The following is a 27965-nucleotide window of genomic DNA, read 5'->3' as shown; positions in this document are numbered from 1 at the left end:
GCTGCAATCCCAGTAGCATTTTTATATCCATAGAACACAACTTTCTATCTCTTAATACACATACTTCTTCCTGCCCCAGGGCCTTTGCATTTGGTGGCTTCCTTTCACCAAATGTTCATGTGCTGCTGCCCACACATCCTTTTGGTTTCAGTTCAAATATCACCTTTTTCCCAAAGGCAGCCGCCCTGCCCTTCCTCCCCACAACCAGCCAACTGAAACTGCAACACTTCCCTCCTCTCAACCGCCATGTACTCTAAAGTGTTTCTCACCCAGGGTTGTTAGCACCCTCACAAGACATTCTCGGAAGTCACAGTTGGATAGCATGACTGGCATCTCAAATGGAAGAGATACCAGATGATGATGACATTCCATGACGCACAGGGCAGCCCCAACAGTCTCTTAGCCCAAAAAGCACTGACTGAGAATCCAGCCTGTCAGAATATTTCTTTTCATGAACATTCAGTGTAGCAGAAAGGATGTGTGTCTTTCCATTAAAATGGGAGCTAAGCTCAGGACTGCTCTATGCTACCTCCATAACACCTACAATAATATCTGAAACCCCCATGACCTAGAAGTTCACAGCACATGAGTTCTCAGCCTGACCCAAACTGAGAAGCCCAAGAAGATGGCAAGTTGATTTCAAATAAAAAGACACATAAAGAAACAAAGCAAAACTCCTTTATTGATAAGCGTACGTTTAAATGAAGATACACAACCACTGAGAACCCTCTATACTTTCATGCACTCATATAATTAATCCATTTTTACAACTATCAGTACACATTAATGACAGGGCAACTTCTTAAAGATACACAGAATTTCTTGAGTTTAAATAAGGAGTCTTAATTACACCAGTGTCCTCATGACCCAAAATTATAGGCAACAGGATCTCAACTGTGCTTCAAATGATCAAAAACAAAAAACAAAGTTCAATATGATTTATAAAACTGTTACTTTAAAAATTTAAGCTTAATGTTTTCAGAAATACATATGCAAACTAAGTTTCTCCCCTTCCCTCCTTCTTGCCCTTTGTTCCAGTCAGATATTGACTATCTGTTTCTACCCTACAAGCTGAGAGCCAAATTATCCAACATCAGATTTTTTGAAGAAGTTTAAAAGAAAAAACACTGATCAGTGTAAGATCACAGAAATTATTTACCGAGACTCATGCTACATTTATTATTAGTAACCTATTGGGGAATTTCTTTTCACTTCTGTAGTGTTTTCCACTCTTCAAATACTTCTCAAAAATAACATTTCATTTGGGATGACTACTATATACCATTGTAGATATGAAATAATTATAAAGGGGAAAATTTAGGCATAAAGGACAACATTGCCTGATATCATTTAGTGTTACTGTTAAGGTTAGGATTAGAACTGAGGTCCTATTTTTAACCTTATATAGCACTTGTGTTCTCCAAAGCCCCAAAGCCCACACTACTATTTCACAGGATGCTAGCAGTCACGGTATTTGAGAAATACTGGACTAAACAAAGTTATTCAGAATCCCAGAGCCTCCAGTGTGCATCATGAACCTCCATGAAGGGCACTTGAAACAGAGTAGACATCACAAGCTCAAAGCCCTATCGCTGTTAGGTTAAAAAAAAAGAAAAAAAAGAAAAAAAAGAGAGTGTCCAAACGCAATTCAATCTCATCGTGTCTTTCCAGAGAAGCTGCAAATCTGAGCTTTAATTTCAAACCTCCAAGTTTGGGCACCTTCCCTAAAAATTAGGAATGGAAAAAAAAAAAGAGAGAAACTTGCAATTTGAACAAAATAAAAGTTTAGGTCAAATTAGATTGACTGATTTGGAAACTTGATATATAGTACTGTGGCATAATCTTATTTTTTTAAAAAAAAAAAACCTTAATTCATACAACCTATTAGTTTCCACGAACTTGACAGAACAGTGTTGAAATTGTGACCTTTGAAAGCAAGTATCCTGCTCTCCTAGACCACGATGGTGTGAGGAGCTCTGAACCCCAAGTGCAAATAACTTCAGAGTTTACTCAAACGGAAATAGAAATTAATAACCACTGTGGCTAACTGTATAGAAATATTTTTCTTCTGACTTTCCTGGCCCTTGCTGATCTATGCTTGTGTGCCGTTAAAAAGTGACTGAAAATATCCTTACAACAATGCTTTAACTCTCTTGAGGAAACCACAAATTAAATTAAACTGTAAAAAATAGCATTAGACAGATGGATTTGATTTCAAAAAAAGAGTCTTTAGCCTTTTGAAACAAAGCGAAATATACAAGTAGTTTGGAGACAATTGTGAAATTTAGAATATTGACTCAAAAACTATTATAATCACAATGTAATTTTCTTCAGGCAAAATCCTTTCTCTATTTCCTCTTCTTTCCCCCCTTTCATTTCTGCTCTGCCTCATCCTAAAAATCATTTGAGATTCTGATGATTATCTGTACAAGTTTCTTGTACAATTGTACAGATATAGAAATACCATAATGTGTAAAATCTCAGGGCCAATTATTTCCTTCCCTTGGCATTGGCTTCATCCGAACGCACTATTCTAATGTCATCTGAAGAGCTAAAATAACTTCCCTGGTCCAGAGATCAAGCACGCAATGTACCCAAAGCTGTAAGAAAATTGACAAATCAGGAATGGTAAAACTAAACTATGACCCTACAGGAAAATAAAGGCGTGTGCACTTCTGTGATCTGCAGTCTTTGAAAAACTTAAGAAATGTAACATTTAACCTTACAATAAGGAAACAAGAAGTATTCAGTGCTTTCTTCAAAAAGAAGTCTCAAACTGGATTGTCTGATTTTTAGCTTCCACCTCAGGGAACAAGATAATCATTTCCCATGTTTCCAGTTCCTGATTTCTTTGATGACTATGTAATTCATGGAGTCTAGAGAGAACAAGTAACTCGGGAATGTTCAAGAGAGAACTCTGTATTGTTTACAAAGATTGAGTCAGTTTTAGTAAAAGAAAAAAAATAGAGCTAAGTTAGTAATGACACTGATCATCTATAGTTTTCAGCTGCAGTCCCCCAATCTACTATCACTGACATGCTGGAATGCTGAATGAGACTGACACAGACACACGATCCTAGAAGGGCATTCAACAGGGAGCCAGATATCTGGTCACTGTCTTCTGCAGCCTTGCATGCAACATTTAAGAACCTCACCAGGTCTTATTCCATGACATAAAGATCGTCTTCGATAATGTAGATATTGTCTTCCGCTCGGACTTGAGTTTCAAGAACAGTTTGCAAAGTTCCAGTCCGAGAACCATTCAGTGAAGCCATACTGCAGAAAGTTGTGGAAAAGCATTGTGAGCAAGGAAAAAGCAGACCAATTTCAACAAATGAGCAATGCTTACACTTCTGGTCAAGCAAAAGTGGGTATCTGAGATGCTAGCAGTTCCATGCATATATGCTATGAAATCAGCAGCACTTCCTAGAGTTGTGAAAAAAGTAGCCCTGAGTGTGAAGTTGATGGAAAATCTGTTACATGGTATATAAACAATCCAAGAAGTATTTTTTTTTAAAAAAACTCAGATTGGCTTCATATTTAGAAGACTCATATAAGAGAATATAAAAATGGAAACTCCAAAAGATATTCAACACCAAACTGAGTTACTAAATCAATATGCATATTTTCAAATATGGCTAAGAATTTATCTACTGGAGCTCTTTAGCTGTAGACTGTGACTCTTTAGAGAGAGTTATTGAATCCACTCAGCACTATACATCACGTGTTTAATATAGACTAGAAAAATAAGAATGTAGTTAAATAGTGTTGTTTCTAAAGTATGAGGTAGGCACTGATGTAAAAAATCTTCATGTCTCTTGTGGTTAAATTTCAAAAACTAGGATGAGGTTACCTTTTGAAATATTTTTTATACTTACTTTTGCTTTATTTGAATGACAAGAAGCTGGGGGAGGGGACTTCCATTGACTGGTTACTGCCCACATATTGTAAACAGCCAGAATCAAGCCAAAGCCAGGAACCAGAAACGCAATCTGATTCCCCCAGGAGGATGGAAAGAACCCAGTACTGGGGCCATCACTGCCTTGAAGTGTACAGTGGCATCAGAAAAGGCAGGACTCAAACAGGCACTCTAATACCAGATGCAGACACCTTAAGTAGCATCTTAACCACAGTACCAAATACCTATGCCTGATTACCTTTAGAACTCATGAACCCCTATCTGCCACATGGAGAACTAGGGATTAACTTCTGGAATGAGTCTTTGGTGTTCTGTGTGACTGCCTTTCACATCAGCTTATGGGATGTTTACTGTGTGGCTTCGAGAGCTTGCTGTATTATCTCCTGCTCCTTCAAGAGGTCACAGGAACTGACCTTTGGATTTCAGAGAAACCAAGACATGTCAGGGCAGAAAACAGACTTTGCATTCACTTGTGTTGGACGCTGTGTGGCAACGAATGCTTTGTCATTTATCTATAGTGATGCTTTTTGTAACTCAAGCATGCCTGGAAAATGTAAAACCCGAGGCCCAAAGGGAAGAACACTGAATATATCTAAAGGGACATAAGTTATGACTCTACTCTGCCATTCTTAAGCAAACCCATCACACATGTGTGAAAACACTCAGTATAGGTGTCAGTAAATTCAAATGACTCAATGTGACAGAAAGGATACAAGTGCCAAAAAGAAAATGCCATGAGAGAATGCATATATGTCAAGCAGCATAGGTTTTTTTGTCTAGGTTTTATATTTTCCACAACATTTTACTTTATAATTGGGTCATAAAAAGCAAATCTTTAAAATAAAAGATATCAAGTTACCACGAGGACAGGAATTAAATAACAGAGAAGACGCTGTTTCATTCCTCTCTCCCTATATGGAACATTTCCTTTCCTTTCTCAGAACCTGTTAGTCCCAACTGTTTCTAAGCTTGGATTCCTAAGACTGAGTCTTCTGTGAGACATGCTTTATGACCTCAAATGTCATTTCGCATTTCTGAATGTTTTCTAGTCTATAAAATGAGAATAGTACCTACCTCAAACTTTTTTTTTTTTTTTTACTGCTGTGAAGGGTATGTTACAATACAAATAGTCAAATCACAGTCAGAACTTCTCATGTACTGGACACAATTGGAGGCATGTTCTACAGATTGCCTCACATAATTAATTCAAGTATAATGGGATCTGTATGTAAATATCCAATCCCAAGAACCAGCAAAAATGGATGGGGACCTAAAAGTGGTGAATCTTGATTCAAAAAGTCTTGCCTTCATGCTCAACCTGAACCACAACAAACAGGTTGACTGACTTTGAAACTAAGTAGGCATCTCCTACCATTGCAAGATAACAACATAGCATAGAGTGGCTTTAAGTTTTAATTGGGCATCAGGGTAAACTGAAATGTCTTAACAAATAAAGTACGTCCAAGAGCCTACAGGGCCAGACAACTATTGTAAATGAGTGGGACAAGCTGGGAATGGAGCAGTAGGGAAGGGTGGAAGCCATGGATAGTTAGAAGCACTTGCCCTATCTTAATGCCCCTTTAGTCAGACATTATCTTCTTCCAAACCGTGTGCTTGCTTGGAACTCAAACCACCCACTATCCTGCATGATGGTCTGGTGTTTATCTGGAAGAACCTAAAAGGATCCTGTCTATTTGCTTAGATGTTTTCTGTCAGTTTCACTCTTCATTTTGGAATATAACAAGTTCTCAATAACTGATCAGTTAAAAGGAACATGAAAGTGAAAGAACAAGCCAAAGCAACTCCCTGAATGTTTTGTTCCATCAAGTAAAATTTGCAATTTAGTTCTCTTGCGCTAGTGAGTTAGGATTAGGTGCTCTTTCTCTATCAGTTTTATCACAAATCTAAAAAAAAAAAAAATACAGAAAGCTAAAAATGTCAATGGGTAATAATAAAAGTGCTTATTATACTAGATTTTTCAGGATCCAGGGCATAAAAACGTCATCTTCTTTAATTCAATGGAGCAGGAATATAAAAAAGCATCGGCATATGTGCTTACAAGCTTACCTCAGGGACTGCATCTTTTCTTTAATGTAGAAATACTCTGCATGAGAGAGGAGCAGAGTTAGAGAGAATGTTACGTACATCAGCAAGAGCTCGTGTCATCTACTTCCATCCGAGTGGGTCATTCCTCTTATCACCTGGCCCCTTCCCAGTAACTTCAGCTAACTCCTTCCTGTGAGAGTGGACCCCAGAACAAGCCCTTTGCTCTCCACCGTCTCATTTTCATTAATGCTTTGGTGCAGTTACCCATACACCATGACTTCCTTTAGTATTAAAGCTAAGTTAATTTTCATTTAAAAAAAAAAGGAAGTGAAAATATCCAGGATTTTTCTGATGGGCTGCCAGAGAGCGGCATTTACCAGGGCTGTCCTGGGATACCAGGATGTTAACTCATTCTAAGGATTGCTTCTATTCCCAGTCATCCTTCTCCATAAATGGGAATTAAAGAGTTATTTTAGTTAAGGGTGAGAATGTGTTTAAGGCTTTTCATGCAAGGTTTTTTTTTTTTTTTACTTTTATTTGAGAAGCAGAGAGAGAACTCTCTCTTTACTCATTCACTCACCAGTATCCGTAATGGGATCTGGGTAAACAGTCCTGGTCCCCCAAGTGGGTGGCAGGCACTCATCACCTACTGCTCCTGGGAGCCACATTAGTAGGAATCTGCATTCACAAGCCAGAGCCAGCAATCAAACTAAGTTCTCTGTTGTGGAATGCAGGTGTCTTAAATAGCTATCTTAAATGCTAAACCAAGGGTCCCACGTGTTAGCCTAGCAGCTAAAGTCCTCTACTTGCAGGCACCAGGATCCCATATGGGTGCTGGTTCTAATCCTGGTGGCCCTGCTTCCCATCCAGCTCCCATCTTGTAGCCTGGGAAAGCAATCTAGGGCAACCCGAAGCACTCATGTAGGAGACCCAGAAGAAACTCTGGACTCCTGGCTTTGGATCGGCTCAGTTCAGGCCATTGCGGCCCTTTGGGGAGTAAATCAACAAACGAAAAATCTTCCTCTCTGTATCTCCTCCACTCTGTATATCTGTCTAATAAAACTTAAAATATTTAAATAACCACTAAGCCAAATGCCCACCCATCTACCTTCTAATTTTTTTCTAATTTTTAATAATTATTCTAACACAGTGTAATTCTTAGTTTCTTAACTCTCCTCTGCCTAGACACATGCAATAAATCAGTAATGATCTGGAATCCAAGGTACACCAGAGGACTGTGCCTCTGTCCCAGGCAGGTTACACTGAGAGAAACACATGTGCACAGCTGGCAGAAGAGGGACACGCAGTCTTAAATGTCTGCCGTTGAGCCCTTTGTCCCATACCCAGTCCTGTAACGATTCCCTTCCCACCGTTTGCCTCTTCCGCTAAACAGGTGTTCTAGAATTTCCTAAGAGTCAAATGTTGGATCCTGAGAATCAGAGAACCAATCCTACATGTTACAATGGTGTGTTGCCATTTAACCCCTCCAGCTTGTTGCTTAGTATAGTTGTCCCTCAGTATCCATGGGTTCAACATCCCAAGGACTCAACCAATCTTAAATGGAAAAAAAAAAAATAAGAAACAAAAAAATTGTGTGTGCTCTACATATACTGATTTTTTTCTTGCTGTTATACAGTATAAACAGCTACTTATACAGATTTCACATTGTACTTTATATCATAAATCATCTGTAGATGATTTAAAATACATGGAGGAATGTGCACAGGTTGCTTACAAATATAATTCCATGTTACATAAGGGATTTTGGCATCCTTGGATTTTGGTATCTGTCGGGGAAAGGGTCAGGAGTATCCCAGGATACCAAGCCCCACCAATATGGAGAGGTAACTCTATTATAGAGAATTTAAATTTAGTTTTTCTCCTTAGGAATCCTATAATTGAAGAAACAAAGAATAAGATTAAGCAAAAGCTCTTCTGTATTGCAAGTTTCGTGAGATTTAGAGAGATTATTACAGAAAGGTCTTTCCTGATTATAGCAACAGTTTCAGATTGCTATGCGTGCACTGGGTGCCAGATCCCATCCTCATTGCTGTGAAGCTCTAAGGCACTTAATCCTCACATTCCCCTTGCGGGAGCTGGTACTACAGTGCCATGTGCATCTTATGGAGAAGGTCTGTGGGACATGGGGAAGTCTTGGAAAAAGCACAGTCAGGAGGCCTGTGGAGCTCCTTGAATCCAGGTACTCTGGCTGTGGAGTCCTCGCTCCAGACTCTCAGAAACAATTGGGAAGTGACTTACTTTTGATGATGACGATAACAAAAACAATGACCAACACCAAGACACAAACGCAGATTCCGATGGAGAGTTCCCTTGCGGTGCTCCACGGCCTCTGTGCTGGAAACACTTGCTGAGGAAGCATCAGCAGAATGAAAAAGCACCTGGTTAGAATTGTGAGCAGAAAACATTTCCTAGAGTCACCTAGCCAAATTGACCTTCATTGGTTCTTGGCTATTTCAGAGGCACGAACAAAAAATCAAAAGATATGAGGCTATAAGCTATGGTGAAATTCTAAGACAATTTTAAATTCAAAACATGTTTTAAGATGATGAAAATGTTTTGTATCTCCTTGGGATGGTATTTACGTAGGTGGATACATTTGTCAAAAACTAAAAAGTGAATGCTGAAAATGGATCTATATATAATGTGTGTAAACTTAAAAACAAAACCAATCAGCTATTTCAATAAATATGTCTTCTCATGATAATAAAAAAGAAAACAATTTTTGATCATATATGTTGACTTGATCTAAAGTTACCAAATGTGTTCAACCCTTGAAATCGATTATAGCCCTTACTGATTTTTTAAACTGTAAAGCAAGATGCGCTATATGTCTATATAAGTAAACTGAAAGTAGCTGCTCCCATACACGGCCCTGATTAACAATTTAAGGCCATGAAAGTAAATAAAAATACAGAATTGTGTTTAAATCTCCTGCTGCAAATCATAGGGAATGACCATCTCCTGGAACAAGCCCAAAACATGCCAGGATTCCCATGCCCACCTTTCCAGAGCTCGACTCTGATCCCCAAAACACCCCCCAGAGCAGCTGTTTTAACAGGAGGGAAATGGAGAGCCAAGGATCAAGGGTCTTCTAGCTAAGAACTGAACTATACAGCATGAATCCAATTCCTCTACTTAGTCACGTGGTGAATGGTGGCCAGTTACTGAGCCTTTCTGATTCTCTATGTGTCTATGAACAACAGAATCAGGAAAGTTCTTACAGAAGGTATTCTCAGGCACTTCCCGATACATGCTATTAGGAATACAGAGGAAGGTAACAACATTTGAGCCATTCATTATTTAGAGGGGGTACAGCCTGTGTCTAGGAGGGAAAGCTTTGCTATTACCTTACCATGCTGGAGAGGCGGTGAGGAGTGAGTAAAAGAATAGAGGATGCATTTGTGATGGGAAGGTTTGCTTTCATTTTTTTAAATTATAATATATTAATAGTGTATATTCTTTCAGAACATGCAGTTGAACATGCAAAAGCAAAACTAAAATTAACCACAATCTTAGTATCCAGAAACAAGTTCTACGATAATCTTGCCTTATATACTCTTCTAGAATTTTATTCTTGGTGATTTTTTTGATGGACACAATTCCTAAATTCTCTGTATAATATAGTGCACACACTATTACAGAAGTTGCTATTCTCACCTAACAATACATGATAAACCAGTCCTCCCCATCACAGCAGGTTTCCTGCCGTGACACTTTTTTTAAGGGCCAGGATTGGGGCCTGCATTGTGGCGCAGTGTGTTAAGCCGCTTCCTGCAATGTCAGTATCCAATGTGAGTGTTGGTTCAAGTCCTGGGTTCACTTCTGATTCAGTTTCTGGCTAATCAGAAAGAAAATAAAATAGAAACAGAGGAAATGAAGAAGAGAAGAAAGAAAAAGAAAGAAAGGAGAAATAATTTTTTTCAAAAAACTCTATGAAGTTGAAACAATATATTATAGGATATCAAAGATAATTATACCAAGGATATAGTGGTCAGCCTGACTCGGACATAGCCATTATGACCATCTGAGGAGAGCAACAGTGGCGAAATTCTTTCTCTCTCCTTGGTCACTTTCCCTCTCAAATAAATAAAAAAGCATAATTTTTTTAAAAAAGACTGATGAATTGTTCACTTTAACTGTGACATAAATATTATATATGCTTATGAGTACTGGGTAATGTTTCTATACATGAATGCATTGTGTAATTCTAAATAAACTTATCTATCCCCTCAAGCATTTGTAATGTGCAAAAAAAAAAATTCCAAATCTTTTCTTTCACTTTCTTTTTTTAATCTTTTTAACAAAAATATTCACAAAGCCTGTGATGTGGTACAGTGTTTTAAGCTACCACCTGCAATGCCAACATTCTTCACAGGTAGAGGTTTGAGTACCAGCAGCTCCATCTCCAATCCAGGCCTCTGCTAATGTGCCTGGGAAAGAAGCAGAAGATGGCCAATTGTTTGGGACACTGTATTCTGGTACGAGACAAAGATGGCATTCTGGGCTCCTGGTTTCAACTTGATCCACTCCTTGCTGTTGCATCAATTTGGGAAATAAACTAGTCAAAAAAGACACTCCCTGTCCCACATGACTGCATCATGAATCAAATAAATATTTTTGAAAAAATTCAGCTCACTATTGTCTATAATCACCCTGCAATGGAATAAAACACCAGAACTTTTTTCTCCTAACAAATCACAGAGTTTGGTAATCCTTAATCACCCTCCTCCCCCTTCACGACCCTTATCCCCGACCCCTTATAAGAAGCCCCTATTTGCTTACCTTCAGTGAGATCAACCAAAAGATTTTACATAAGATTCTAATGGCAATAAGTGGGCATGCTTCATTAGCTAAATTATTAATTTCTCACTATTAAATGTGAAAGCTGTTGTAGCATTTACATGATTGTAACTAGCAGCAATGAACAGCCTTTCTCATAAAGCTTTATGTATTTATTTCAGTCTCTTCCAAACATAGAATCCAGGAAATTAACCTACTGGATGAAAATATGCACTGTTTATTTCTAAAACATCTGGGAGACATCCTGATGTCTTTAAAGAAGATACAAAAAAGTCCACATTTTACCACCATCTACTTTGAACTTGCTTCTAAAACTACTTCTATTTGGTTTTTAATTTTCCTGTTCTGCAGGTTAACTTTACCATTTGGAGTGTTTTCTTAAAGCCAGCAAAAATCTAATCATATAGTAATACAAAAAGCATTTACATGGTGGTGCTTGTAATATTTAGTCAGTATGGACAAATTCAGTTCATATGCAACAGTACAATCAGTGCCCATGCCATCTAAATTGTTAAATTTATTGTTATCACGCCTATGTGGTGGTGTTCTTGTTATTATTAAGGTCCAGCAAAAGACCTTTTAGCCCTTCCTAAACAATTCCATCATGCCCAAGCCTTTTAAATATCTCTTACAATGGCCATGTTGTCATTACTCACAACTGGTATCAAAAGGATTATTCTAATAACTCCTTTTGACATTGTGTGTAACAGCCATTTGCCCATATTACAAAGAAAAGTATGTTCCCTCAGGAGCCAAAAGAAAGGGTCCCTTTGATAAATTTCTCTAAATTACCTGCAAAAATGAGAATTTGATAAACATTATAAGATCAGAGCCACTCTGATTTTTCTCAAGAATACTGTGAGAAAAATGTACGAACAGCTCAGAAAACCAAAGTTAAGAATTTTACACATGAATGACTCATCCTATGGGAAGGTTTACACATGGGGAAAAAAAATCAACCATGGCCTCAAAGATTCTAAAATGAGGAGCTAGTATTGTAGCAAAGCAAGTGAAGCTGCTACTTGCAACCCTAGTATCCTATATGAGTACCAGTCTGGGTCCTAGTTGTTCAACTTGCAAATCAGCTTCCCCACTTACATGCCTGTTAAAGCAACAGAAGGTGAGGGGAGACCCAGGTGGAGCTCCAGCTTTGGTGTCAGCCTGACCCAGCCTTGGCCATGGCAGCCATTTGATGAGTGAAGCCACAATAGGAGATGCTTCTTTCTCCCTTCTGTCTTGAACTCAGTCTTTCAAATAAATATTTTTTAAAACAATGTTTCTATGTAGACTGGCTGTTGTCTGGGAAAAGAATCTACTTTCACCTTTATCCATTTTTGTTTGAGATGACCTATATTCTACCCCACACTGATTCAGATCAATTTTTTCCCTAATTTTTCATTTTCTTTGTAATACTGTTTACATAATTGAGAGAGATGCATGCCCATGTGAGTCTCTGATCATGGTGGAAGAGTCAGGTATGGAGGAAGGTGGGTGGGACAAATGTTCCTTTTCTTTAAAAAAATCATGTTGTTTCTCTAATGATAATTGAAACTCTTTGAAATATCATGTTAACTTTTATTCTTTACTATCTCATTCTGTTTTTGTAAATTTTCACCAGGGGATGGTCTATGTAGTGTGTATGCATGTGTGTGTGACAGAGAGAAGGGGAGAAAGAAAAGGAGAGGAGAGGAGAGGAGGGGAGGGGAGGGGAAGAGAGGGAAGGCGAGGGAAGGCGAGGGGAGGCGAGGGGAGGAGAGGAGAGGAGAGATTCAGTAAAATAGCACAAAGGAACAAATTTTAAAAGAAGAAAAAAATTTTAAATAGCATTTACTGGGCATTAGTAATAAGCAGATTCACCTACACGAACTTGTAAAATTATTTTTTGTAAGAACCAGATTCATTTCCTTTTTTAAAAGTAGAAAAGATATCAATCTGTGGAATAGTCTTAGAGAAATAGTTTTAAAATGAAACTTGCTTCCAGGAAAATATACAAATGAATCTGGCTAACAAAATGGGAAGGAATATGCTTACAGTTTCATTGTTATGCCAAAGGCCATCTGAAGTCTGTGTCATGGTGCCATTCCCATCTGCTCAACAAGAAGGAAAATTAATTAGAATTTAAAAATATTGAATTTTCACTGCAGATACTAAATATATTCACATTGCCTTCTGGTGATGAATGAAAAGTTGAATTATAATATGATCAATTGCTACAGGCATTTCAAAAGTCATACCAATGTGCTAACATTTTATTAATTCATATTGTAAAGCTGTATTTCTTAACCTTTTTGTCATGGGCTCTTTGAAAATAAGCTCTTTTATCTCTTTGTGGGGAAAAAAACTCAAAAGCACACAAAAGGTTTTACCTACAGTTCTGGAGGGATCATAGAGGTCCACACAGAACCAGATCTGAAGGCCCACTTAATGGCAATCAATGTCTTCATGCCAGTTAAAAAGTCACAGAAGAGACCCCAGAGACCACATGCACATCCAAAGAGCAAAACTACCCAATTTTGAATGGACATTGCATTGGCTTTTTTTTTTCTAAATGTGAGCAAAATGCACCATGATATCCAAATTAAGCGATGTATAAGTTGGCATGATATACCAATATGCCTAGCCTAGTCTAAAAATGCTTCAGAAAAGATATTATCCATAAGACCAATAAATCTCATACCATTTTTAGAAAAAAAATTTTGATGGAAATTTTTAAAAACACCTATTTTGTAATAAAGAATATAGCTCCAGCATTGTGGGACAGGTTATACCACCACCTGCAATGCCAGCATCCAATTAGGGTGCCAACCTGGATTCCTGGTTGCTCCATTTCCAATTAAGCTCCCTGTTAATGTGCATGGGAAAGCAGGGAAAGGAGGCCTAGGAACTTGGGCCCCGTATGCACACTGGAGACCTGGCTGAATATCCCAGCGCCTGAATTTGGCCTGGTGTAGCACTACCCATTGTGGCCATTGAGGAATAAACTTGTGGTTGGAAGGTTTCTCTCTCTTTTCTTTCTTTCTCCTTCTTTCTCTCTCTCTCTCTTTCTCTTTGACTCTGTCTCTCTCGTCTCTTTTCTTCACCCCCTTCTCTCCCTCTTTATCTCTGTTTATTTACCTTTAAAAAGATGCACAGTTATACAGAAAACTGCAATTAAATAAGACAAAATCCTTAATACCATATAAGGAATTATTATTATCTTTGCATGGGGGAAGAAGCAATGAAGAGGTGAAAGAGATCCTGTACAATTGCACTTTCCAAGTACCATTTATTTTAATCATCCTGTCAGGAATGTTCAACACGTCCATGGCATGTAGCTAGTAACTTGTGGCTTAATTGGGAGCTATGTGCTTCTAGTCTGACAATGAAAATCAGTATGAACTGCTTTGAAAGAACTAAAGGATGATGTGTAAGTGCTACGGCCCATATATAGATCAAAGATGGGTGGTAGGTCATATGACAGCCAGAATGCCTTCCAGACTTCACATGTTTTGCCTTCAAGAACCTCTAGCCAACAGAGGCTGACACGGACACAGTGAACACTTGGCCCAAGAGACTCGAACAGTCTGCCAAAATGGCAGAATTTACCTGAGTCCTGGGGACACAGCTGCTCCGATGTCTGCTCTACTCTGGAAAGCTCCACCTTGACCAGGTTTTAATGACATGATATTTTAGCAAGGATTTCTTCCTCCTACTGTCTTCCTCCTCATAGTCAGAAAGACATGGTTGCAGCTGCTCCTACTGCTGTTACCTTGTGTTTTTATCTATTTTCATTTTGTTTTTGTGCCCAGAAACAGTTCACATCAAGGATTTCATTTTCAAAACCAAATGTCGGGCCCGGCGCGGTGGCGCAAGTGGTTAAGGTCCTCGCCTAGCACGCCCGGGATCCCATATGGGCGCCGGTTCTAATCCCGGCAGCCCCGCTTCCCTTCCAGCTCCCTGCCTGTGGCCTGGGAAAGCAGTCGAGGACGGCCCAAAGCTTTGGGAACCTGCACCCGCGTGGGAGACCCGGAAGAGGCTCCTGGCTTCGGATCGGCAAAGTATCGGCCCGTTGCGCTCACTTGGGGAGTGAATCATCGGACGGAAGATCTTCCTCTCTGTCTCTCCTCTCTGTATATCCGCCTTTCCAATCAAAAAATAATAAAAAAAAAAAAAAAAAAAAAAACAAATGTCACCATTATCTAATCCCAACTGAATGGATCTCTCTGTGGATCTCGCTGTAGGTTCATTTTAAATTAACCAGTTTCCAGGAATGATTGGCAAAAGGTAAGTCAAGGAGGGTAGAAACAGCTGCAAACGGACACGGTCTGAGCAGAATGAGTCATACACAGGAGGAGTCCTGCAAGACTTGACCTTGCCTGGATGAACACAAGGATACATAAGCCAACTCTGCCTCACAAAAAAATTTAGCATGTGATGCTCACAAAACTTAGCACTATGGGTAACAGAGTTATCCAGGAAAGTTGACGAGGTTCTCCTTTCTACACCTTAAGGAAAGAAGGATCAAATGCAGATTTCCAAAGAGTCAAAATTGCAAAGAACCTGCCTTGCCCAGATTCTGGAGTTAGTTTGGGGGTCACTGCAGGATCTTTGTGGGGTATGCCTCTTTACACTCTTGCTACCCTCAACCCACCAGCCACAGTAAATTTGAATTGCTGTAACAAAATATCTAAAATTGAGTCAGTTCTAAAGAACAGAAAGTTTGTTTTGAAGGCTGGAAATTCAAGGTCAAGACATAAGCAGAACAAGTGTCCAGTGAGGACCCACCTTCTAAGTGATGTCAGGAGTCGGAGGAGGGAAAAACAAGCCCCTGGAAAGGCACTAATCGTGTTTGTGAGAGATGTGCCCTCACAAGCTTCCAGAAGCCCGAACTGCTAACATGATTGCGCTGGGACTAGATCTCACCATATGCTATTGCAGGGAGGGTAGAAACAATCAGGCAGGATGTAGACATCTTAGAATGCTCAAGTGGATGCAAATTTGATAAAGCACAATGGTGAACACCTGACTTCATTCAGGATCTAGAGCTTGAAGGAAGCACGGGATCAATTTGATCTATACCAGAGTGCTGGCTTTAATGATTCGAAGGCTTTAGACCAAAAGATTAAGTCCAATGATAAGTCTGAAGTCAAGGCAGGATAATTTGATTTATAAAAATGTGGTAATGTACATGTAGATATTAAGTCATGCACATAACCTGTGCCACACAGGTATTTAATTCTAAATACCTTGAGTAATACTAATCATTATTAATGTATCTGTCATCCCTCAGTTCAAACTCCTCCACCTCATTTTTTCCTCATAAACACTCTACAACATCACTGGTATGATATTCAGCTAACAAATAGCAAAGCAGATTCAGAAAGGCTACATGTTTGTATAAATCATACAACTGACAACAACTACACTCAAGTCAGATCTCTTTGTTTCAAAATGTATGCTCTCAACAATGTCAATGTTTATCAAGAGTTGAATGCTCTCAAGTATTTAGAAAAGAAAATGCAGTTACCTGTTGGGCAAGAATACAAGGAAGGTGAGCTGGTGGGTTGGGTTCTTCTTTTCTGTAGTGTTGTGGGCTGGGTTTCTGTTGGCTGAGTTGGAGAAGATGAAGTAGCTACTAGAATAAAAGGAATGGAAGAACTGAGTCCCATTTACAGAGTAAATGCATACCCAAAATAAAAATCAAATTAGATAAGGAATTACCATCAACTTTTCACAGTGAACTCACTCAGCCACCTTCTGGAGGTAAGGCTCCCACCTATTCACTTCTAACCCATTAGAAATTAATTTAAAGATGACAATTAGACATTGTACTGTGATGAAATGAATTCATCATCATGAGTAAGTGTGATCTATATATTATTCTAAAAAGCTAACTCTAACTATATGTAACTATCCCATATTTCCCAAGCTTCTTGGCTACCTCTAAATACACAAGGCCTGTAACAGTATATCAAGTGGGACAGACACTCAATCATTTAGTGTATTTAAACAAATAATATTTCACTTTAAAGGAACAGGGCCTGAGACCTTATACTAACCTTCCTTCTCCCTTTCCCCAGAGCCCCATCTGGATTTCTTGGCGTTATTCAAATCCGGATCATATACACAATTTTCTCGAGTAAGGCACAGATTATTGATCAACATTAGAATAGATACAATATTGACTTCCTTAAGGTCTCTTCAAGATGACAACAGAGTCTAATGTCTTGGGCTTGGTAATGATTTGTAAGCCTCAAAGCAAAATTCTTTGTGGAAGCGAGTTCTTTTTGGTACTTGCATTCTAATCCTTCATTTTTTTTAAAAGATTTATTTTTATTATTATTATTTTTTTATTGGAAAGGCAGATATACAGAGAGGAGAGACAGAGAGGAAGATCTTCCGTCCAATGATTCACTCCCCAAGTGAGCACAACGGCTGATGCTATGCCGATCTGAAGCCAGGAGCCTCTTCCGGGTCTCCCACATGGGTGCAGGGTCCCAAAGCTTTGGGCCGTCCTCGACTGCTTTCCCAGGCCACAGGCAGGGAGCTGGAAGGGAAGCGGGGCTGCCGGGATTGAACCGGTACCCATATGGGATCCCGGGCATGCAAGGCGAGGACCTTAACCACTGCGCCACCGCGCCGGACCCTAATCCTTCATTTTTTAAAAGAAGGATTTTCCATATTGTCAGACTCATCTATTTCTTACCAAAAATTTCCATTAGGAACTGTTTATTATTGAAGAACTTCTATATTCCTTCCCAGAAACTCCAAGGAATTCCTAAGTTCAATCCCTGCAATCTCTCTTCTATTTTTATTTAAAATTAAAAAATTTTTCATTTTAAATGGTTACAGAGAGAAAAAGAGTCACAGAAAGAGATCTTCCACCTGCTGGTTCATTCCCCAATGGCATCAATGGTTCGAGCTGGGCCAGTCCAATGCTAGGAACTTCCCTCCGCTCTCTCACATGGGTGCAGCGGCCCATGGGCTTGAGTCATCCTCAATTCAGTTCACATCCATGAGCAAAGAGCTGGATCAAAAGTGCAGCAGCTGAGCACCCATATAGGATGCTGGGACTGCAGCCGGAGGTTTAATTTTCTATGCCATAGCACCAGCCCGTTTCTTTTGTCTTTGGTCAGCTAGTTCACCTTACCATCAGAGTTGATCATTTTCCTCTTTATGAGGTCTTTACACTATTGCCTTCTTTTAAAGCACCACAGAATGTTGGAGCAAGTTATCATGTCTGCACAAGGATCCCCAGTCTTTCCGAACTGTATCTCATAGGCCTTGCTTTTTCCCCTTCCTCACTAGTGTCAATACTGTCACATTCTGAACTGGTTAGAGCTAATGCTCAAACCTGTAAGAGGAAGTAGCTTTCTTTCAGACCTAAAATCCCGGACTGCCATGAGAGAGTCAGATGGTCCGAGTCTTCATTCAGTTTAGTTGTGTGCAAAATAACCTTTCAAGTTTGGACTCTGACACCTTTCTTCCCTCTCTTTCTCTAACACTCTGACATCCAATTATCCCATGAACATTTCAGGCAGCCAGAAGGAACACAGAGAAGTTTGTACGTAAGATAAATGTCCCTGTGTTAGATAAGCTAGACTGCTCATCACCCCCTATACTGCAAAGTTCAACTCAAACTCAACTCTCTTTAGCAAACTATCAGGTTAAGAATAAGGCTTGAGGGTCCTGTGCAATAGCATAATGGTTAAGGCCCTCGCCTTGAACACGCTCATACCCAATCCCTCAGATCCCCCCTGGTTAGAGACACACACGGTTCAATTGGAGTCAAAGGAAATCCATATGTTCCATCAGCTCGTTCTGTCAAAAAGGAGATGACATTTCTGTTACTCCTGTAAATCCAGAGCCAAAGGTCAAATGGTTTTGGGGGGTGCACTTTAAGAAGACTCACTAGAACTCATATTTTTAACCCTGAAAATAGAATATTTGAATCTATACTCATCCTCATAGTGATAAATTATTTTCTACCTGTAAGTCAAGTTACTTTCCATTTGTATTAAATCTAAATTCTCATCTGTGGGGAATGTGAGGTATGAATCTTTTATCCTGAACTGAAAAAAGTAAAACATGTGCACTCACAATCCCAACAGTCCTTCAAAATCTGATGTTTACTTTTCCATTAGTATAAAGAGCATCTTTCTCAGTTTCCTCACTACATAAATACATTAAAGAACCCTTGAAGCAATATTGCATAAGTCACTGACTTCCTTGAAGAGACAGGGTCGTTGAATAAGGTCTTTCTCAGTGAGGATGTCAAATCAGGACAAATTTAGCCAGGCATAAAGCTCAGTGTTCATGATAGGAGGCATGAGCCAATATTTAAAGCCATCAGCCTCAAATTCAAATCAACAGAGACTTGACTCAATTGCTTTTCATCATATGACTTTCAACAATGAATACAAGATTCTGTATTCCCACATCTATTCAGTAAGATTGAACTCAATTGATATTGTCATTCTAAAAATTAAATGATATGTTTTGAAGCATCACAGCATGCTTCCTGCTACGTAGGAGATAGTAAAAGTTATCACTGAAATCTTATCCTCAAGAGCTTGGCCCAGTTTTAGAACGGGCTAAGCGAATTCTCTTTGGAGCTCCTGGTGAGGACAGAACAGTACTGATCGGAGCCTCACTCTCTGATAGTTCCTATTCTTTCATTATAAAGTTGTGTCCACCTGGACCAGAACCTGGTGGATGTTCTACCTCAGTAGCCCAGCTATTTTAGCTAATGATAAATCTCCCTGAGGATCTGATAAAAACATGGTGTGCCCCCTCATTCAGAGAATACTAGTGCACATATAAAGCATATTCGATTTGGGAAGTGGGGAGGACCACAATCCCTGTGCAGGCCATATTTGGAACCCAGATAAGAATCCTTATCAGAGAAAGTACTAATGGCCTTGACACAATTCCCTGAATAGCCTATGGCTCTCAGCTCAGAAACACACCGGCTTTACCTTGTTTGTGATTCTGCGTGGGTGTCGGCGTTGCAGGAGCAGAGGTAGAGAAACTAGGTGATGTTGGAATGCTTGCATTCCTGGCTGAAGTTAGAAATCAACATGAAAGTGAGGATTAATGAAGTCACAAACAAAGCTGTGCTCCAACATACTAGTGAGTCTCCCTAGGCAGAATTCCTCTCCTTAATACTCTTGTTCTTTGTCATTGGCCAGCTCAACAAGGGAGGGCTTTGGACACCTGTTCACACAAAGCGAAGCAAGTGCACTGACAGTTCTACATTCAGGAGGTGAGAACACAAACCTTCTGTTTGTATTGAAGTACTTTTTAAAAGCCCAATCATACATATATTTGTGCATCTTCACAAACATCTGTAAAATAAGCAAAGGGTTAGCTGTTCTTTATATTCTCCATGGTAAATGACTGAGATTTAACTAGTAACTTCCAGTTACAGGTTGACCAAATAAAGAATAAAATTCAGTCAATCATGATGGCACATACCCGAAGAATCAGCATCTTAGTAGCGGGTTAGCTCCCACACACTAACCCACACTATATCCCAAGGAGGGTTATCACAACAGATTCATAGGAACGGTAGAAGGAGGACGACATCTCCTGGAGTTTGTCCCCACTGAGAGACACTTTACAGATTTCTAAGAGGTAATACTCTCTTCTAGACTCAGAAGTGCTACAGGAATCCAAGAAACTTATTGAAGATCTGAGAGCTAGTGAGAATGAGACCACTGAGACTAAAATTAAACCCAGAGTACCAGGCACAAAAGCAGAGTCAATGAAGGAATGAATTAAGAGTAAACGTATTTTTCTCTCAGCAGGCAAGTTTCCTTCTTACAAGAAGTTTCCTAAAATCTAAACTCCACTAATGACAAAGTGAAACCTCAAATTCCCAGAAATTGAGGGGTTTGGGCCTTGGGGTTGGGGGCGGCTTGCAACTCCCTACAGTGTGTCGGTTGTGGGGGGTGCCCCTGCCAGGCTGGATCCAGGGCTGGGGACTTGGGCCAAAGCCACTGCCGAAAGGCAGTGAACGAGTCCTTAGCTTTGAGTGGAGAGTGCACCAAATGGTGCCAGGCTCTACCTGCTAGCTGCCCAGTGGCAAGCCCTGGGGATTTTAGGATATGAAATTGCTGCTTAGGGACACCCATGAATAAGGTAAGTTTTAGTGTAGGTGAGAGATGAATTCTGAATTCTGGGCGATTTGCAGTAACAGGATCATGAAACTTTTAGGCAAGTGTGGGGACTGAGACATGATGGTTTGGAGGGGAGTGTCCATAAGATCTATTTGGGCCAGATTGATTCACTAGCTAAATTAGGAATCCAAAGACGGGCTGTTAGCATAGAGCGTCACTGACGGCCACACACCAGTCCACACCAAAGCTATGGATGGGGGCCTATGTGGCAGGGCTAGGTACCATTACTTGACTGGGTGGTGGAATAGTGGACTCTTCCCATTTGGCAGGGTCAAGACACTAACGAGCACACGAGAGAACTTGGTCCGGGAGTAAAGTTTGTGGGGGAAGTGTGGGCCGAGCCCTGTGGCAAAACAAGTCCCGCAGGTTAGCTCATGAGCTGGGGTGGTGAAGGGCTAAGCTAGGAGTGACCATGGCACCTGCCATCACTTATGGGTAAAGGAATTGATGGCAATCTGGGCAGGTCAAGGCAGCATCACCCAAAGCTGCATCCTAAAATAGAATGTAGAATGGGCCAAGCTGCAACTGGAAGGGGGCGGACTGGACAGGGCTGAGCAAACCCCAACTCACAAAAAAAGAAAAAAATCAGGATGGAGCACATGTCATTCCAACCTAGGCACGTACCCCAACTGGTCTTCATGAGGCAGGGATACTATGGCACATTATCAAAGAGAAAGACTGAGACAGGTGAGGAGCTAAGCCAACTGGGTCAGAGCACCCACTGACATGTGCGCAATCTAGGGCTGGGAATAGACTTGGTTGGGGAGCTGTGACAGCTGGGTTGGGATTCCCATGGGATGGTGTGGGGGCTGGAGTGGGGGCTGTGTTCAGGTATGGATATGGCTGCAATCTCCCTAGGCAAAATGTGGACTGGGACCAGGCGTACCAAGCAGGGCTAGACGCCAGAACCATCTGGTGCTCTGGAGAACCTGGGTAGATGTAGAACGCACTATGCTGGGTCTCTGCCCCTACTGAGCCATGTGTGAGCAGTGTCTGGGTATGGACAAGCCTTGGCTGGGGTGAAACAGCCAACACCAAAAACTAGAATGGATTGAAGGCCAGCAATAAGGGTTGGCCCATGGAACCACCAGGGCAAGACCTGGCATAGGAGAGGTTCTGAAGGAGGAGCTTGGGAAACTCCTCTGTTGGAACACAGCCCCTACAGGTGAGCGCAAGAACCACAATATGGAGCAACCCAAACAAGACAAGAGGAAGATATCATACATATGGCATAGGTGGGCGGCAGACCAGGCTGAACCCGTTCACATCAACCATGGGCGAATCCAAGTGCCAGCATAGAGTGTGGGTCAGGCCAGTTTCGGTTGCAACACATACCAGTGCACATTAAGGAATGCCAAGGTGAGGTAAGCTGTACCAGATGTGGCTGCAGCACCCAAACAACACATGTGAGAATTGGGGTGGGGGTAGGGGAATGTGGGCTCCTCTGCTGGACACCTATTCCCATTGAAGAGCGTGAGTTGGGATGGGAGCAGACCAGACCAGGCAGGGCTACAACACCTGTGGGCCTCATGTGAGCTAGACTGGGGAAGGGCCAGATTAGGCTGACTGTTCCGACTGGTATAAGCAAAAATTAGAGTGGGTGAGGGTTGGTTGGACTTTGCTGCAGATTCAGATGGCAGAGGCTGGCACTGGGGGCTAATTCTGTTAAGTTAAATCCCAGAACAACCTGGAGAGTGCATAATCTGGAAGTTGGAGAGACCTAGTAGGGAGATAGTGGGCACCTCCCTCATGGGTAACCACTCCCACTGGAGAGTATGAAAACCAGGAGAGGGGCAGAGGTGGCTAGACAAAAAGGCACCTGCCAGTATGTGTGTGGGCTGGATAGTAGGGCAGGTTGGGTTGAACTAGGCTTCAATGCCCAGTGACAAGTACGAGAGCTAAATGGGAAGTGGGACAGGCTGAACAAGCCTGTGGTACATAGTGGCATGCATGGGAACCAGGGTAGGAGGCAGGCCTGGTGGGGGTTATGGGGAGTCACCCCAACTAGGCTGCAGCGCCCACTGGTCTGCGTGAGGACCGAGTATGAAGTGGGTAGGATCAAGCTGAACTGCAACACCCATTGATTCAAGTGGAAGACAAGATTGGAAACAGAACTGACCCAGCAATTGCAATGACCAGCATGCATAAGCTGATTGGGACAATGGACTGTGCCAGACCCTGTATTGGCAAACTCACACAAGAATCAGGTTTGGGATAATTTTAGATTAAGTTTCTTTAGAGATCCCTCCAACTGAACTGCTGACCTGAGAACCCCCACCATGAAGAGACTATGTCAGCCAGTGGATTCTAAATAGGTTTCATTGTGATTGGAATGGCAAGACTGGCAGCAATTCAGACCTGCTGAACTATCAAAACTGCTTGAGCAGAACCCTCGGAGTTTGCCTCACATCGGCGGCTGGGGATGGGTGGGAGGCTGGGTGGGGCTTTTCCCTTTGTTTCTCCCCTGACCCCAGATACAAGGAAAAAAAATATTAGTGTGGAAACAATGGTATAACACACTTTCCTGTAGCCCTTGACCCTTTGTACCCTAATCAACTAAGTAAGATTATTTAACAAAATAAATAAATAAAATTTTTAAAATTCCCAGAAACTGGTTTGAAAACTTCTTTTTAAGAGATAAAAAATTTAATTCGGGATATAACTAGTGTTTGCCTTAAAGAGAAAAAAATAATTCTTGTGATCATCTATGAGGTACAAGGCATTAGTTAAAGTACAGGTGAGTAAATTTTAAAGACCCAAACAGCAAATGCCTATGACTTCAGAGGCAACCACTCAGTTCTGTCTGAAAGTAGCCAAGGACCACATATAAATGAATGAGAATAGCTGTGTTTCAATAAAATGTTATTTACAGAAACTTTTGGTGGGTTCATTAGATAAGTTTATCTGGTCTTAGGGCTATAGTTTATTCATTAAATTTCTTATGTGTAACCAGAGATTTGGGTGCAATTCAATCCAATCCTTCAACAGTTTTAAATCTAATCAGGAGGAAAAAGCTAGCATGCAAAAATTTTGGCCAAAGGATTATAATGTGAACAATAAAGAAAAAGAAATTTAATCAACACATGAACCTTTCTACCAAAAGAGCATTTCCCTTAGAAAGCTGTAAAACTATAAGAGTAGAAGGAGTGCAGGGGAACCCTTAAGAGAGTTTAAGAGTAGGCTCAAATGAAAAGCATAAGAAAACTTAAGCAGAGTTGGTGGTGATCATGGAACAAGGAAGAGACAGCTGGGCTCAGTAATGGACTCAGGGTCTAACTAGACCTATTGCCCAAATAAGTCAAACAGTGGGCTTTGGAAACATTCATCTACTCAAGAATTTCTAAGCACTATGGGAGTCTCCTATTAGTTTCTTTCTATGCTATTTAAAAAAAAAATCAACTGGATTGGGCCTGGAATGATAGCATAGTGGCTAAATCCAACTGCTGGGATCCCATACAGGCACCGGTTTGTATCCCAGCTGCTCCACTTCCCATCCAGCTCCCTGCTTGTGGCCTGGGAAAGCAGTCAAGGACAGCCCAAAGCCTTGGAACCCTGTACCCACACACAGGAGACCCAGAAGAAGCTCCTGGTTCCTGGCTTTGGATTGGCTCAACTCCAGTCATTGTGGTTATTTGGAGAGTGAACCAGTGGACAGAAGATCTTTCTATTTCTCCTTCTCTCTGTAAATCTGACTTTCCAATAAAAATAAATAAATCCTTTTCTAAAGAAATCAGCAGGATTGCAGTATCACTTCATAACTGTAAGAAACATTTGTGCATAAACCTCCACAAGCCACTACCCCTATCTGTCTACAGCACATGACACCACCAGCCTCTCTGGGTTTCCCTAAACTCCCTCACAGACAGTTTCCCTGGAGTCAGCTATTCTCTCTATCAGAAGTGACCTTATCTTTAAAAGGAAATACACCAAGTACAAAACCTGATAGATTGCAAAACGGTGTTCCTCATAATTAAGAGAGAGAGAAGGAAAAATGAGACACAGGTTGTTAAGGGCAAAGGTTTGGGGTTTTATCATCCAGGGAAGATCTTAATGGAAAGAGACTCAGTAGGAAAAACTACCAGAGACCAGGAAATCCTCAAGAACCTACTCCTTTCATAAAGTAATGAGGAAAATTAGGATGTCCACATCCAAATGGGAAACATCATATCCTCAGATTTTTTTTTAATCTCTTAAACTTTTTAAAAGCCACTGGTGAACAGTTGTTAGAATGCAAACCTTTTCATGAAAAGTCTTTTGCATTTTTAAAGAAGCAATTTTTGTAGTATAATATGAGATATGCTTTAAAAATTTCTGCATAGGACAGGGAGAGGTAGTCAAATCATTCAAATACATAAAACACATGCTCAACAAGGTTGACCCAATAGCTATTATAACAGCAATAATTTATTTAACAACAATAATTTCTACTGCTTATTTTTCATATTTGAACTCAATAATGACCCTAAAATGTTTTTCTTAATGCACATTTTAACATTCTTATAAGATACAATTTCAAGAAAATACTAGGGGACATTATTTAAGTCGAATAAATGTAGCTTCATAAAATACTCCCTCTGGAACAGTGAATGTTATTTCATGGAAAAAAGCTGGTCCTGAAGTCCTGCTTCAGGAGGTTATTTGTTGACCTTAGGCCTTGGATCAAGGTTGGTTTTACAACTGCATCCACACAAATAAAAGTTACTCTATTTCCCAAGATCAAGTTTATTGAAAAAATGAGATTATAGGAACTTCCTTTTACCCTATTAGAGGCAAAGAGAAAATTACTACCTAACAGAAAATTCAGTTAGCCCACATGAAATACCCAAAGAATGAAGATAAGCTTACCTGGTTTAATCTCCAGTGACAGGGTGATCTTCTGATCATTGAACCATCCCCTGTGCTCAACACGGCAACAATATAAGCCACTGTCAGTCTCAACAGCATCCTCTATGGTCAAAGACACATCCCCTTGTAAAATATTCCCCTTCAGATCATAACGTGTGTGTTTCCGAAAAGTGACGCGGGTACCATCCGTCCAGATGATCTGCTCTGAGCACTGAGATGTAGGACACACCCCTCTGCCCCAGCACATGGAGGTGACTCCATTTGCCACTGAATAGGAGCAGGATAGTGTAACTGGCTGACCTACCACTCCACTCACTTTCTTATAAGAAACAACAGCACCTGCAATAAAGACAAGTGGAACAGAGAATAAAGTCCTATTATTTTTCTAAAGTATAGATACACTTGTGCAGAAAACAATTTATTATACTGTAGGATACTCAGGTTGCTTCTTATTTTTACCATTAGAAATAACATCACAAGATTTTTCTACATAAGATTTGTCTGTTTTTTGGATGTCCACCAGCATAGGTGCCTAAAAAGACAATTACAAGAATCAAGGGCAGGACTTTTTTTCAGTCTTAATGAATACAGCCAAATTGCTTTCCAAAGCATTTCAAGTAAATTTCACTCAAATAATAACATGAATTTGTATTTTGCCCTGGGCTTGCCAGGTATCTACTATTATTGATTCTAAAGGAGATAATAGATGCATGTAGCTTTTTAAAATGAAGACAACACAAAACGTGATGCAGTGAGAAGTCTGCCTTCTTCTCTAGTAACCCAGGCTTCTACCCTGGATTCAATCATTGTATTCATTTAAACAATAATTTAATTTTTAAAATTCCTATTGCAAATGGAATCACCTAAAAAAATCTGATTTAGTATCTTGAAACCAGAATTCTAATAAATTCTTAAGAAATCAATTTTCAAAGAAAAAAAAAAGAAATACATTTTCAGAAAATGGGGGAAGCTGAAGCTAGTATAGACTTTTATATCAGTCCCTCACCCCCAAAGGAAAACTCCAAAGATTCTCTGTAAAATCATTAAATTTAAGAATACTCAAGCAAGGACTAAATGGTGTCACTTGAAAACAGAACAAAACTATCTCTGGGACTATGAAATGCATTCAAAATGACCCTTAAAGGAAAGGTAAGACCCATGAGCCAGTCTGAACTACTGGGTTGTAAACTTAGGAGCTGTCACAGTGTCTGAGGGGGTTGGGCAGAGGAGGTAGATAGGATGCCCACTGTTGCATAAAATAACAGTATATTTCTCATTGCAATTCTTATAATTCAATTCTTTCCAATATTTTTTAGATTATACACATACTACAATTATAGTTATGTCATAGAAGTATGCAACAAAAATATTCTTCCCATAGTCCTATCTTCCAGAAATTAGTTTTAGGATATGTCCATTGCAACATTTCCCCCTATATAATAGAATATTTTAATTGGCCTAGGAAGGTAACAGATGATAACCCAAGCAGCTGGGTCCCTGTCCCCAGTATAGGAGACCCAGATGGAGTTCTTGGCTCCTGGCTCCAGTTATACCCAGGTCTGGCTGCCAGAGATATTAAGGGAATGAAACAGCAAATGGAGAATCTCTGTCTCCTCCATTCTCTTTTCTCACTGGTTTGCTTTTCAAACAAATGAATCTTTTAAAAACAAAATTTCAAAATATTCATTTTTCATAAAATGATTTAACTTCCTTTTTTGTAGAATGCACAGAAGAATCTAAGGAAAGGCTAACTCCCCTTTCACCCCTATTTTCCACCTATTCTCCCCATCTTCCACCCCCACATATGGAAATCAGTTACCATACTTAACGTACATTTGCCTATGTGCACACATCCACCTACTGCTTTTTTTTTTTTTGGTTCAAATACAAGTAGTAGTAGTATGTGACACAGTGTTTTATATCTTGTTCAATTGGCTTTAGATTTTGTGATTCATAGCAGCTTAGGAATTGTTTAAATTAAGATTTCATCCTGATTTCCCACTAACTGACTAATACATAGCCCATCCTAAGAGCCCCAAGGTATCCATCCATTTCCCTCCTTGCCCCCATCTCCACCCTTCTGCTGTCCCATCCTCTAGGCTTCCAGACTCCCAGCCCACCGACTTACCTGCGAAAAGTAGTATGAGGCTTAAAGAGATTACTCGGGGACACAT

At 40.2% G+C, this 27965-nt stretch overlaps 1 protein-coding gene across 1 annotated transcript; it reads right to left on the bottom strand.

Annotated features, from left to right (window-relative positions):
* Positions 1–665: 665 nt before the first annotated feature.
* Positions 666–27965, bottom strand: HAVCR1 (hepatitis A virus cellular receptor 1). The gene is made up of 9 exons (XM_040990860.1): positions 27920–27965; positions 25792–26130; positions 19744–19827; positions 16293–16400; positions 12818–12873; positions 8225–8333; positions 5987–6023; positions 3156–3276; positions 666–1724 (listed from the first exon to the last, which is right to left on the bottom strand). Exons 1-8 carry the CDS (start codon positions 27963–27965, stop codon positions 3162–3164), a joined length of 894 nt encoding a protein of 297 aa, XP_040846794.1. The 3' UTR covers positions 666–1724; positions 3156–3161.

The sequence above is a fragment of the Ochotona curzoniae genome, unplaced genomic scaffold (genome assembly GCF_017591425.1).
Source record: "Ochotona curzoniae isolate NIBS_2020 unplaced genomic scaffold, NIBS_Ocur_1.0 contig_1, whole genome shotgun sequence".
NCBI classification, from domain to species: Eukaryota; Metazoa; Chordata; class Mammalia; order Lagomorpha; family Ochotonidae; genus Ochotona; species Ochotona curzoniae.
The sequence above is the reverse complement of the archived record's forward strand: the minus strand, read 5'-3'. Positions and strand labels throughout refer to the sequence as shown.